At 42.1% G+C, this 13,627-nt stretch overlaps 1 protein-coding gene and 1 long non-coding RNA gene across 7 annotated transcripts in view; one reads left to right on the top strand and one right to left on the bottom strand.

Annotated features, from left to right (window-relative positions):
- The window catches only part of LOC140127925 (uncharacterized), a 282,936-nt gene that overhangs the window by 153,332 nt on the left and 115,977 nt on the right, over positions 1-13,627 (top strand). For 5 of the 6 annotated variants that reach the window (XR_011855086.1, XR_011855085.1, XR_011855082.1 and 2 more), the window contains one exon: positions 6,927-7,041. This is a non-coding gene — a long non-coding RNA (uncharacterized lncRNA). Of the gene's footprint in view, positions 1-6,926; positions 7,042-13,080; positions 13,167-13,627 lie in introns of those variants that run through there. The other variant, XR_011855083.1, reaches the window with a different exon arrangement.
- Positions 1,309-13,627, bottom strand: part of LOC140127922 (adhesion G protein-coupled receptor E3-like) — a 72,676-nt gene continuing 60,357 nt past the window's right edge. The window contains exons 15-20 of the mRNA XM_072149140.1: positions 13,041-13,276; positions 6,955-7,018; positions 6,422-6,513; positions 6,092-6,260; positions 3,102-3,194; positions 1,309-3,023 (exon numbers count right to left, since the gene is read on the bottom strand). Coding sequence (XP_072005241.1) covers positions 2,952-3,023; positions 3,102-3,194; positions 6,092-6,260; positions 6,422-6,513; positions 6,955-7,018; positions 13,041-13,276 — 726 coding nt within the window. The 3' untranslated portion in view covers positions 1,309-2,951. The remainder of the gene's footprint in view (positions 3,024-3,101; positions 3,195-6,091; positions 6,261-6,421; positions 6,514-6,954; positions 7,019-13,040; positions 13,277-13,627) is intronic.

The raw sequence follows: 13,627 nt of genomic DNA, 5'->3' as shown, positions 1-13,627 counted from the left end.
TTGATGCCCAATTTCTCCTGAGTGTAACGATACCCCATATGTGGTGGTAACCTGCTGTATGGGAGCATGGCCGGGCATAGGATCAAAGCTGAATGGGTAGCACTTCTGCCTTGCAGTGCTGGGGACCTGTGTTCGAGACCCACCCAGGTCAACATCTGCAAAGAGTTTGTATGTTCTCTTCGTGTGTGTAATCTGTAGGCGCTATATAAATAAAGAATTATTATTATAAAGCAGCGCCATTCAAAGCAGATTCGTATTGTCACAATGTATAGGCTATAAAATTGTAATTTTTTTGGTTACTGTGAACATATAAGGGCTTGTTATTTGCGGGGTGAGATACATTTATATAATTAATTAATTTTGGGTGCCTATAGCTTATTTATGAGATTTATTAACTATTAAAAGGGGGACACAAACAAAATCATCAATTTTTATTTGCGATTTGTAGCACTCCTCCCCCCTGCTCACTGCAATGTAAAACTAATGTTTTATCTTTATTCTCTGGTTCACTACGATTGCGGTGATACCTCATTTATATAGTTATTCTTATCTTTGCTCAATTTTATTGAGCAAAACCAATATTGGAGAAAATCACATTGTTTTACAAACTTTCACTGGCATAACTTCTGTATTTTTCTGTTGACAGATCTGGTTGAGGGCTTATTTTTTGCGAAAAGAGTTGTTCTTTTCAGTCGTATCATATTAAAGTGCATAACTTTTTTGAACACTTTTTAGAACATTTTTTGTGATGGTATTTGATGAAAAGACTGGAAGTTTTTCCTGGTTTTTTTTTTAAACGTCGTTCACGTTAAATATTCGTTCAATTTTGATTTCGATTTATTGGACAGATTACCGTATATACTCGTGTATAAGCCGAGTTTTTCAGCACAAAAAATGTGCTGAAAAACGTCCCCTCGGCTTATACACGAGTCTATTAAAAAAAACAATTACCCACTTAAAAAAAATAAACTTATATACTCACCCTCCGATGTCAGCGCTGCTCCCCAATGTCAGCGCGGTTTACCGATGTCCCCGATGTCAGCGTGTTCCGTCTTCTTTCTTCTCCGCGGCTCCTCTTCTTTCTTCTTGCTTCTTTCATGGACGCGGCCGTGTTTTCTTCTAGCAGGCGCATACTAAGACGCGGCCGCTGCTGACATCATAGTATGCGCGGCCACAAAGAAAACATGGCCGCTTCCATGAAAGAATCAAGAAGAAAGAAGAGGAGCCGCGGAGAAGAAAGAAGACGGTACGCGCTGACATCGGGGACATCAGTAAGCCGCGCTGACATCGGAGGGTGAGTATATAAGTTTATTTTTTTAAGGGCTGTGGTGGCAGGCTGGCTGTATACTACTAGGAGCTGCTGTATACTACTAGGGGCTTGCTGTATACTACTAGGGGCTTGCTGTATACTACTAGGGGCTGCTGTATACTACTAGGGGCTTGCTGTATACTTCTAGGGGCTGGCTGTATACTACTAGGGGCTGCTGTATACTACTAGGGGCTTGCTGTATACTACTAGGGGCTTGCTGTATACTACTAGGGGCTGCTGTATACTACTAGGGGCTTGCTGTATACTACTAGGGGCTTGATGTATACTACTAGGGGCTGCTGTATACTACTAGGGGCTTGCTGTATACTACTAGGGGCTTGCTGTATACTACTAGGGGCTTCCTGTATACTACTAGGTGCTTGCTGTATACTACTAGGGGCTTGCTGTATACTACTAGGGGCTTGCTGTATACTACTAGGGTCTGGCTGTATACTACTGGGGGCTGGCAGGCTGTATACTACTGGGGGCTGGCAGGCTGTATACTACTGGGGGCTGCTGTATACTACATGGGGGCTGGCAGGCTGTATACTACTGGGGGCTGCTGTATACTACATGGGGGCTGGCAGGCTGTATACTACTGGGGGGGGTTGACCAATGCATTTCCCACCCTCGGCTTATACTCGAGTCAGTAGTTTTTCCCAGTTTTTGGTGGTAAAATTAGGGGTCTCGGCTTATACTCGGGTCGGCTTATACTCGAGTATATACGGTAATACGGACGCAGTGATACCAAAAATGTACTTTTTTGTGTTTTATATACATTTATTTGCATTTTGTATGTAACTGGGGGATTTATGGGACTTTTATTTTATATATTTATTTAATTATTATAATAAAAAGATTTCTAATGATTTTGTAATTTTTTTTTACTTTTTCACTCTTGGGCTTGAACAAGCATTCATGCGATCGGTTGTTAAAGCCCTTACACTGCAATACGCTGCGCACGCTCAGTTACATACAGCCGGGTCCTGCCAGGAGGTGGAACCCAGCCGGGTCTGGGCTGCACTAGCAGGACCCGATGTCCCAAAATATTCTTCTGACGCGCTGCCGTAGAAAGGCGGCGCATCAGAAGATGGACCCTTAATGACTGCCGTAAAAATACTATAGGGCGGTCATTAAGTAGTTAACAAAGCTGCACCATACTATTTTGCCACACAATGGTAAAATGTTAACTATGGACTAGGAACCTCATTTTTGTCAACCCCCTGCACAGGGCCAATATGGGGAATTAGCAGGGCTGCTATCCTGAGATGTCATATTGCTTGCTTGTCTTGAGCATCTAGAAGGCACTCTTATTTAGCATCCTTTGAGGAGGTCTTATTGAAGGTTCATATGAAATGAACTATTAACCCCCCAAACATTGTGCCCTAGGTATAAGTGCTATAGATGAGATGAGGTCACAGTCAGCAAACGATTTTAATGAAGCATAGCCCTGCTGAGAGCCCAGACAGATTGTCTTTAGCAATTGGGCATGGCCAAAATTGTGCTGGGTCGTATCTATTATGCATATTGTGTTTTTACATGTACAAAAATAAAATCTTGCATTGAACAGGAGATTGAAGATGAAAAGTGCAAAGCTTGTGCTCTCATGACCTCACATTTGGCTATCCTCCATAACCAATATTTACTTTGTCCAAGAGACAACTTTCTGGTCACTCTGGTCATTCATAGGCTTAGACATTTCAGTTAGGTTCATCTAAGGAGAAAAAAAATAGAGAATTAGAATTAAAGATGGGAGAGAAGTGCGCAAGTGAACCTTCTAGTGCACACTTACCGATTTAGTGATGTTGTGCGGGGTGGAGTCATTGGATGACTGCTTGCTTCCTTTTCGAGATCTATTGAACAATTTTCTGTATTCTTGTCGCACCTGTTAAACACAGGAAAGGGCACAATACATGGATGATCTTGAGTTCAGGGTTGAATTGGCTTATCAGAATACCAGAGAATCCTCCAGAGGTCCCATGTTCTTACACTTTTTAATAGCCCCAAATAAAGAAACCAATGGAATGGAGCAATCACTTGGCACTATGGTCTATTTCTTACAGGATGATTCACAAATATTATGCATAGAGTTGCACGATGCATCAAAATCTCGGTACTTAAACGATAGAATGGTTCAATGCTAGGTTTCTGTTACTTGCGGTACTGAATGACTTTCACAGACTCCTTGTATCTCCAGACATTGGGCAGGGAATCCTTTTTGTAGATGTGTCGTGTTAGCGGCAGAGCAGGGACCACGTCATCAGGGAGATATCACCATCTGTTCATATATGGGTCTCTACATCTCCCAGGGCTTCCCCAGACACAGGGTCTCTAATTGAATTAAATATTTTTTTGCTCAGACCAGATTTGAACCCACAACCTCCACACTGCCAAAGGCCATGGGCTTAGTGGCTGTCAATGGGAGGATTTTATGTAACTAAGAACTTCACTGTTACACTGTAACACAGGCTTTATGCACTGGTATATAGAGAGGGATCTTCTCAGAGATAATTATTATTATGGAGATTATAATAATGATTATTATAAAGGATATTATTATTATTGAGATTATTATTATATTTTAAGCGTATAATACAGTTAAATTAATAAAAATGTATAAGACAAAAAAATAAGGGCTCATTCAGACAGCGTTGCTGCTGTTCATCTGTAAAAAATGCGGACGTGATGTCTGTGATCAGTCCATATTGTATCCGTACGTCATCCGTTTTTATCACATACTGTATGCAAAAAGAGCTGATGGGTTTCTAATCTACTTCTTGCCCTGCCCAGTTGGTTGCAACATTTGTAGAAATAACACTCTGCATACGGATGTCATGCATGTGCCATCCATTTTTTTTGCAGATCCTTTGACTTCTATGGCTGAACATGGTCCACATGTGAGACATAATATTCAGCAATTTTTTCTTACTGTCTACACAACTGTGAAAAAAATGGACATGTGAACAGCCCCTTAGGAAACAGTGGGTCTGTTTAGCATCCGCAAAAAAAAAGGATGGCACACAGACATCATCTAAATAACCCCTATAACCCCCTAATGATACTATTTAGTATACTATTTTATATTAACATCACCAGGACAACCTTTAGAACACATATACTACACGGTCATAAAACACTAAAACTTCTCCTGGAGATTCATTACTGATCACATGTGTTTCAATGGAATTGCAAATGTGATTAGGCTGAGCCCTGCCCCCAGACGTTTACATTGCATTTCTTCTACATTTTTTCTAGCTGTAGACTACACAGCCAGACTCCATTTATGTGGGGTTCTCCAGATTATTCAGCTTGACTATTGTAATAGGGATGTTATCCAGGCTGCTGTTATTAGGGTGTGATCCTGACAACACAGCCAGACTGCTGTAACATGGGTCCCTCCGGACAACACATCAACTGCTCCAGACTGATGTTATAGGGCAGTGATGGCGAACCTTTTGGAGACAGAGTGCTCAAATTACAACCAAAATCCACTTATTCTTCCGTGAAGTGCCAACATGGCATTTTAAGCAGTAACTTATTGCTACCTGTTCTTCCACAACTTTCAATTGTATCGCCCCCCCTGAGGCCACCAATATAGTTTGAAGAAGGAGAGCAAATTCAGACTCTCGTTGTAGCTTCTTTCCAGGGTCTCTCTGTACAGGAAGTATGGTTGGTCCAGCAGGACGACCTCCAAAGATATTGCAGTTCATTTCAATACCTTCTCACTTTTCCCGCAGTTCCTAACAGCCAATGAAGTGTTGCTTTAAAATATCGCTGAGAGCAGCATCTCTTAAGTTGCCTGGGACTTGGTGGATTTGGTCCTGTTTGGTGAACTCTATCCTGGGGTGATGGTCTGAGTGCCCACAGAAATGGCTCCGAGTGCCACCTCTGGCACCCGTGCCATAGGTTCGCCACCACTGTTATAGGGGAAGGTCCAGACTACACAACCAGACTGCTGTTAAAGGTGGTGGTCTATACTACACAACCAGACTGCTGTTAAAGGTGGTGGTCTATACTACACAACCAGACTGCTGTTAAAGGGGGTGGTCCATACTACACAACCAGACTGCTGTTTTAGGGGTCACTCCAGACTACAAAATGAGACTGCTGTTATTGGAGGTCTCCAGACTACACAACCATCCTGCTGCTACTATAGGACACACAACCAGGCTAGTTTTATTGAGGTGCTACCGACTACACAGCCAGAGTGTACTTACAGGGAAAGCTGCAGATTATACAGCCAAACTGCTGTTAGAATGGCACTCCAGACTAAAGAAACAGACTGCTGTTATAGAGGAAAACTGCACACCATGCAGCATGACTGCTGTGTAGATCCAGATTACACTGGCAGTATGATGTTATATGCTCCCTCCAGACTGTACAGATTGTTTTAATTATATATAGTGGCGATGTGGACTGCACAGCCAGGCTGCTGTTTTAGGGGGCAGTCCAGACTACACAGACTACTGTTATAAGGGATGCTCCAGCCTACGCAACAAGACTACTGTTATAGTGGAAGTCCAGATTACACAGTCTCTAGAATACACAGGAATACAGCTGTAATAGGAGACGCTCAGCATTGCACAGCCAGGGTGCTTCGATTGGGGAGCTGCATACTATTTAAGCTCTATAAGTTAATAATGGTACAGTTATTGTGGTATTAAGTCAACACATTACACGGCCTGAGTGCTGATTTCATTTTTGCTATGGGATAGTAAGTTATAGTTTAGCAGATGTGCATTATATTTATTTTTAAGATGACCCTTCCCAAGGATTTGTTACCTGGGTGTTAAACACACAATGTACAAGGAAGATGTAGACGCCTTGTAGACTGTTACATAGGACGAATATGTAAGATATGATCTGGGACCCGCTTCCAAATTGAAAGTAACCAATAGCCCAAGTACTGCCGAGAATTAATAGCTGAGCCAATGCTTTAAATGTCAGTAACCTAAAGAGGAGAGAAAGGAAAATAAAGACTGGAAACTGAAAATGTATTTATAAACTTATTTATAAATTGTACTATTTAATTCACTATTTCTATGTTGCACTAACAGGTGTATTTACTAGAAATAACCATGTATTCATCTTCTCACCGCCTTGTACACCCACCTACTGTTCTTCAGGGTGGACACATTGGTGTTCAGAGTGGCGAGCCTGTTCCTGAGGAGTACGACAGTGAAGAGTAAAAGGATGGTGTTTGTCTAGAAAGAAAGGGGATGAGATAAAATATTTAGATGGGAAATGCTTAGTTGAGGTTTATATGTAAGTAAAAGCGGTACCAGAGTAATGAGTGGAGCATTAACTCCACCAAAACCTACATTTTATGTCATTATTAAAAAGTACAAGAATAGCCAATTAAAACAAGGAAATAAAAGATAATTGACTTGGTCATTTGTTTATTGAGAAAGATTATCTAATATCACATAATTATGAGTGGTAAAAGTATGTGAACCTTTGCCTTTAGTATCGGGTGTGACCCTTTGTGAAGCATAAAAGAAATTCTAAAAGCCTCACAAACTTTTGAGGACCATTGTTATCAGTCCTAAAAAACAAAATCGCTTTATTCCCTGTGGGGAATTTATTAGTAGCTGATGCAGCTCTTAATGTTTTATAGAATGCGTGATACTACAGTATATACTCACAATGATGAATACAGCAACTGGACCAAGGAAACTCCAAATTGTATACCTGGAGCTGAGCCAACAGCTGTAAGAAGCATGAGATACAAGGTAAACCATTATTGTGGATTATCATATGTTTTGTTTATCTTAACCCCTTAAGGACGCAGGGTATTTTCGCTAATTTCTCGCTCTCCATCTTCAAAAATCCGTAACTTTTTCATTTTTCCGTGTATAGAGCTGTGTGAGGGCTTATTTTGTGCTTAACAAATTTTACTTTCCCATGATGTTATTTATTATTCCATGCCATGTGGTGGGAAGCTGCAAAAAAATTCCAAATGTGGAAAAATTTAAAAAAACTGCATGTGCATCATGTTCTTGTGGGCTCAGTTTTTACGACTTTCACTCTGCGCTCCAAATAACACCTCTACTTTATTCTTTGGTTCGGTGCGATCGCGGTGATACCAAATTTATATAGGTTTTATTGTGTTTTAATACATTTTCAAAAATTACAAGAATGTGTACAAAAAAGAAAAAAAAAATTTTGCCATCTTCTGACGCGAATAACTTTTTCATACTTTGGCGCACGGAGCTGTGTGAGGTGTCATTTTTTGCAAAATGAGCCGACGTTCTAATTGCTACCGTTTTGAGGTCTGTGCGACATTTTGATCATTTTTTATTACATTTTTTTATGTCATCTAAAAAGGTGTAAAAGTCGCGTTTTGGACATTTGGGCGCCATTTGCCGTTCTGGAGGTCACCGCCGTCAATAACCGTTTTTATATTTTGATAGATCGGGCATTTTGGGACGCGGCGATACCTAATGTGTCTGTGATTTTTACTATTTATTATATTTTATATCAGTTCTAGGGAAAGGGGGGTGATTTGAACTTTTAATATTTTATTATTTTTTTAAATTTTTTAAACTTTTTTTTTCTTTTTTTCCCCACTATTTCTTAGACCCTCTAGGGTACATTAACCCTAGATGGTCTGAGCGCTCCTGCCATATACTGTAATACTACTGTATCGCAGTATATGGCATTTCTGCTCACTATACACAGGCTCATTGTAATGCATGTGCAGAAGCCATGTATCCTCGGGTCAAACGAAGACCCGAGGCTACCATGGCAACCGATCGCCGCCCCCTGATGACGTTCGGGGGGAGCGGCGAACGGAGATAAGATGGCGGCGCCCATGCGCCGCCAAAGTTAAAGTGCCGCCGGCGACTTTGCCGGCGGAAAAGAAAACGTTAACACCCGCGATCGGTGCAAGCACCGACCGCGGGTGATAGCGATGGGTCTTTGCTGCGATATGCAGCAAAGCCCATCTCTGTATGAAGAAGGCTCAGCCCGTGAGCCTTCTTCATACAACCTTCACAGCTCCATGGCGGATATATCCGTCACGGAGCGTGAAGGGGTTAAAGGAGTTGTATTAAAGGGAACCTGTCACCAGGGACCTCATTTTCACTAGAGACAAGTTGCAGAAGCCCATGACACCTGCAGTACAAAAATGCCTCTCTGCCTTTTCTATGCATTTGCATTACAATATAATTGTGTTATAGCTTACCTTGCACCCTGACAAAATCCTGGGGTAGTCACAGGGGCTGGGCTTTGGTTTGGATGCATTTCAAAAAACAACATGTGCCTTGTCTGTGTTACTCACTCCTCAGATCTTAGCCCCACCTTTGTTCTCCTGTACAGCTCTTCCTCCTGCTCCTTCTCAGAGGTCACAGCCTGGTGAGCTGATATCAGCAGGGAGGGAGGAGCTGTACAGGAGATGCTGCTCCCTGCTCTCTCTGAAGGAAGGAAGGGGAAGTCATGTGATGGTGTCCTCTGTGTATAGCTGAGCTCATTTCAATTTTTAGGCAGCAGTTATTGATGAGAGCGGAAGTTAGCATGTAAAATTTTTAGTTAAAAGTTTTACTTTGCATCTGTTTGCAATAATAATAATACCACAACTGCAGTATGTTTATTTTTTTGCTTTATGCCCCTGCTTAAGCTTCCCTGGAAGCATTGGCCACAGTGAATAGCAGGTGGAAGTGCAGGGCATGGTAGAACTGCTGTGGGGGATGGGCGTGCAGAAATGAAGCTGAAGCCTGGAGGAGCTTTGGAAATACAGTTTAAGCATGTCTACCTAATTTACATAAATATAAAAGTTATTTACAAAAAGAGCTTGCTAATGTTGATATGTATGTCTGCTTTAGCCTTTACAAAAAAGGTTAGTGCTTTGTAGAGGTAATAAGAGAGATTTCCTTATTGCATACAGTGAGCAGCACAAAAAAGCAGTTTTTGTCTATCCTCCCACAGAAGGGTTATGGCTACAATGTAGATGATCACCCCATCAACACAGTGGTGGGGTTTCTAGAGATAAAATTACATAACAGATCCTTTAGTCTTGGTTCGCTTACAGTTTATTCCCCGAATACATTCTATCCATTCAGCAATGGAAAAGAAGAAAGCTTTCGTTGGGCTGACATATCATGTATTGGTTTTATCTACACTTAATAGTTTTAAAGAATAGTGGACTAGGATGGGGACACCTTGCACCAAAAGATTTCCTAGAGTTTGCCAGAAAATTTTTGCAGATTTTAGCAGAAAAATCATCTCCACACCCTGAATGAGGTAAATGTCAATTCTGACAAACAAGATAATTCTGGTGCACCTCACAGCAAGTATTCCTAAGATCAACATCTATGTGAGGGCTCTTTCACGTGTAAGATGATGGCCTATGGCAGGGGTCTCAAACTCGCGGCCCGCGGGCCAACTGCGGCCCGCGGGACAATATTTTGCGGCCCCCACCTGGAAAAGCACCGCCCGCCGTGTATTCACGGCGGCGGTCGGGTCGCGCTGCATGGAGAGGGCTCACGGGCTGAGCCCTCTCCATAGCCGGTAAGTCTTTGCTGCATATTGCAGCAAAGGCTTACCGGTAACACCCGCGATCGGTGCTAGCACCGATCGCGGGTGCTTTCACAGCGATGGCTGCCGGCAAAGCTGCCGGCAGACTCAAACAGATAGCGGCGCATGGGCGCCGCCATCTTACCTGGGATCGCCGCTCCCCGTGACGTCATCGGGGGGCGGCGATCCGTCTCCATGGTAGCCTCGGGTCTTCCGAAGACCCGAGGCTATTTCGTTTTAACCCCTTCATTACAATGTGCTGATAGCACATTGTAATGAATGAGGAGGAAAATCCCCATATATTGCCATACTGTAGTATGGCAGTATATGATAGGATCGATCAGACAACCTAGGGTTAAAGTACCCTAGGGAGTCTGAAAAATAGTATAAATAAAAATACAAAAAAGTTAAAAAAAAAAGATAATAAAAAAACCTAAAATTTCAAATCACCCCCCTTTCCCTAGAACTGACATAAATATAAATAAACAGTAAAAATCATAAACACATCAGGTATCGACGCGTCCGAAAATGCCCGATCTATCAAAATATGATAACGTTTTTTCAATGCGTTTAACCCCGTAACGGCAAATAGCGCCCAAAGTCGAAAATGGCACTTTTTTGCCATTTTGAAAAATATAAAAAATCTATAAAAAGTGATCAAAAGGTCGTACAGTCCTAAAAATGATATCATTGAAAATATTATCAAATTTCGCAAAAAATGACACCACCCACAGCTCCGTACACCAAAGTATGAAAAAATTATTAGCGCCAGAAGTTGGCAAAATCAAAAAAATAATTTTTGTACAGGAGGTTTTAATTTTTGTAAAAAACATTATAAACCTATAACAAATTTGGTATCCCCTTAATCGTACCGACCCAAAGAATAAAGTAGACATGTTATTTGGGGCGCTGAGTGAAAGACGTAATATCCAAGCCCACAAGAAAATGGCGCAAATGCGTTTTTTTTCATCATTTTCATTGCATTTGGAATTTTTTTCCCGCTTCCAAGTACATGGCATGGAATATTAAATACCATCACTATGAAGTGCAATTTGTTACGCAGAAAACAAGCCGTCACACAGCTCTTTACGTGTAAAAATAAAAAAGTTATAGATTTTTGAAGGTGGGGAGTGAAAAATGGACATGAAAAAACAGGAAAGGGCCCGTAACCGGTTAATCCCCTTCCCTCCGGTACTTGAAGAAGATGAAGTCGGCGCTCTGAACGCACTTGGTGCAGGTCAGAGCGGCGACTTCATCTTCTTCGATGGGAGGCAAGTACCGGGGGGGAGGGGGGGGTGGAGTGTCCTGGGCTCAGTGCGGTAGGAGCTTGGGACCCCTCGGTGCACAGGACGCGTTCATAGAGAGAACACGTCTCCCAGCATGGGGCTTTCCTTGCGCTGGGAGACGCCATGACATTTGAATCTGAATAATGATATTTTGTAAGCGCATTTTGTGTGGAAAACTTGATGCGGCCCAGCCTTACCCAGAATCTACCTCCAGCGGCCCCCAGGTAAATTGAGTTTGAGACCCCTGGCCTATGGGGACTGATCAAAAAGGTATTTTCCACTTGAGCAATGCTGAAAATGTCCAAGTTTCACTGAAGTCTCATCATAGTTTGGTCTGTGGAAAAATTGGCGTTTCCATGAAGCTGTGTTCAGACGTGGTGTTTGCCTTGAGTTTAGAAACACAAAGAAAACCTCTTTGGGCGGACCTCAGGCCGATCGCATATGGATTTTCATGGAAACGCATATGCGATCAGGAAAAGGCCCACCCACTGTGTTTTGCTTGGCAATTCTAAACACAAGGCAAAAGCCACTTATGAACGCAGCATGAGATTTCAGTTTTCAGATTTGGACAAGTTTGTGAGATTTTCATGCATGTGAAAAAACAGATGAATGTGGTCTGTCTTTTCTATGATAAAACTGAGCTCTGTCTGAAAAAGACCCTTGAATATGGTGGGCTACTGGGAATCTTGAGCATGAAAAACATTTGTGTGATAGGGGCTTTAGGCTAAGTGAGTGGCTCAGTTGGTTCACTGAACAAAGGGAGTGGTTCCTGTGTTGTGCTTAAAGAGAACCCGTCATGCAAAATAACTAAACTAAATATATTTTCATAAACTGCCATTAGAGAGCATTGCCTCTATCCCGTCATTGTCCCTGTACATGCCTGTAAACTTAAGCAATGAGGTCCTAAAGCTGTTTGCAAATGACCTGTGAAATGTCCAATGAAGCATTAGTATATTCAAGCTGTCCACCTTATTCATGAGTGGGAGGCACAGTCACACCCCCTGGTGCTGGTGGCCACGCCTCCTGCAGCCTGTGTGTGCATGTGTGTGTGTGCATGTGTGTGTGTGTATGTGAAAGATACAGCAGCTCCAGGCAGCCATGTTACAGCAGAACATGTCAGATTCATGTGTAGCTGATGTCTGTGTCTCTCACCTGTATATTAGGAGGAGGCAGCATGTCAGCAGATGCAGCACACACACTAGCCATGCTTTACTATACATTACACACAGACATGAGCAGGGGGAGGAGAGGGGAGGGGTAACAGGGGTGACATCACTGCCTCTGACCATGTGACCAGCCTCATTTACATGATAAAGAATAGATGATTTTACAATGAATAATGTATGAAATAACTAGATAAAGGCTGGGATGGGATCCTTGTGAGCTGCTCCAACAGGTAGAGGTGACAGGACTAGTGGCAGAGACCTGATGACAGGTGTGCTTTAACTCTCCTTTTATAATATTTCTCCTATCCACTGTCCCAAGGTGCCCGCTTACTACTGAATTCATCACCATGCTGTTTTGCTAACTACAAAGAATTCAGTACTAAGCAATTTGTCTACCTTCTGATGAATTATCACATCAATAACAGATGCATGATGCTCCTACAGAGGCAAAAGACTAGGGTATCGTATAGATATTCATATAGACTGTCAGGTAGGACAACGTTACTTGGCACATATTTTGGCTGTAGCCAGAGTGCCTGCACACCGGCTATCACCGGCTTGGTGAGGTGCTTTCATCCAGTTGAACCACGCTACTCCAGCAGTGATGCAGCAGAGGGTAAGGAGTGGTTCGTCTTTAAGCAGCTAATCACATCAATCCCTTGCTGCTGGTACATTCTGCGTCTGGTAACCAAGAAGACGTTTAGCAGCCATTATCTTGCAAAATACCCTTAGAGATAACACAATGATAATATAAAAGTGACTTACTATCTGTGTGTACCATATCCATTTGGCTCTATTGCTGCAGTTATTCCCACAATGATGGCAGGGACCCCAAAACCCAGCAAACACATCACTGGGAAATTTGACCGACGAGAAGTCATATAATTCACAGCTCTGAGGTTACGGACGGTCATAAATAAGAGAATGCTCTCTATGGACATCCAGCAAAATGCTGCAAGGAACAAGAAGTGGAGTCCACCGGCAATGATAGCGCAGAGAATCTGCATGTTATGGAGAAGATAGTTATAAAAAGCAGAAGAATATGAGACATACAGTTACTATACCTGTAAAAAAAAATAGCATTCGTGGGAGTAATTTTTATTTAAAAATAATTTTATTTTATAAATGTTGCAAAATTTAAAGCATGCCATAAATAAAATAAAATTGTTGACTCTCTTTCCCCCATTGCCACTATTGGAAAAAGAACAAGCAGATTGGGTGCCGATAGTAAGGAATGGGGATTTCAAGTTTGTAACTATTAATCCTTCAGTAGATGAGTATGCATCTAGAGAGAGAGGCTTATGAGCTTAGGTCGCCAAATTTGTGTGTCGGTGTCTGATTTAGCTGATTTT

Source organism: Engystomops pustulosus, chromosome 4, assembly GCF_040894005.1.
Source record: "Engystomops pustulosus chromosome 4, aEngPut4.maternal, whole genome shotgun sequence".
NCBI lineage: Eukaryota > Metazoa > Chordata > Amphibia > Anura > Leptodactylidae > Engystomops > Engystomops pustulosus.
Note: the sequence above shows the minus strand (reverse complement) of the source record. Positions and strands in the feature narration are given on the sequence as shown.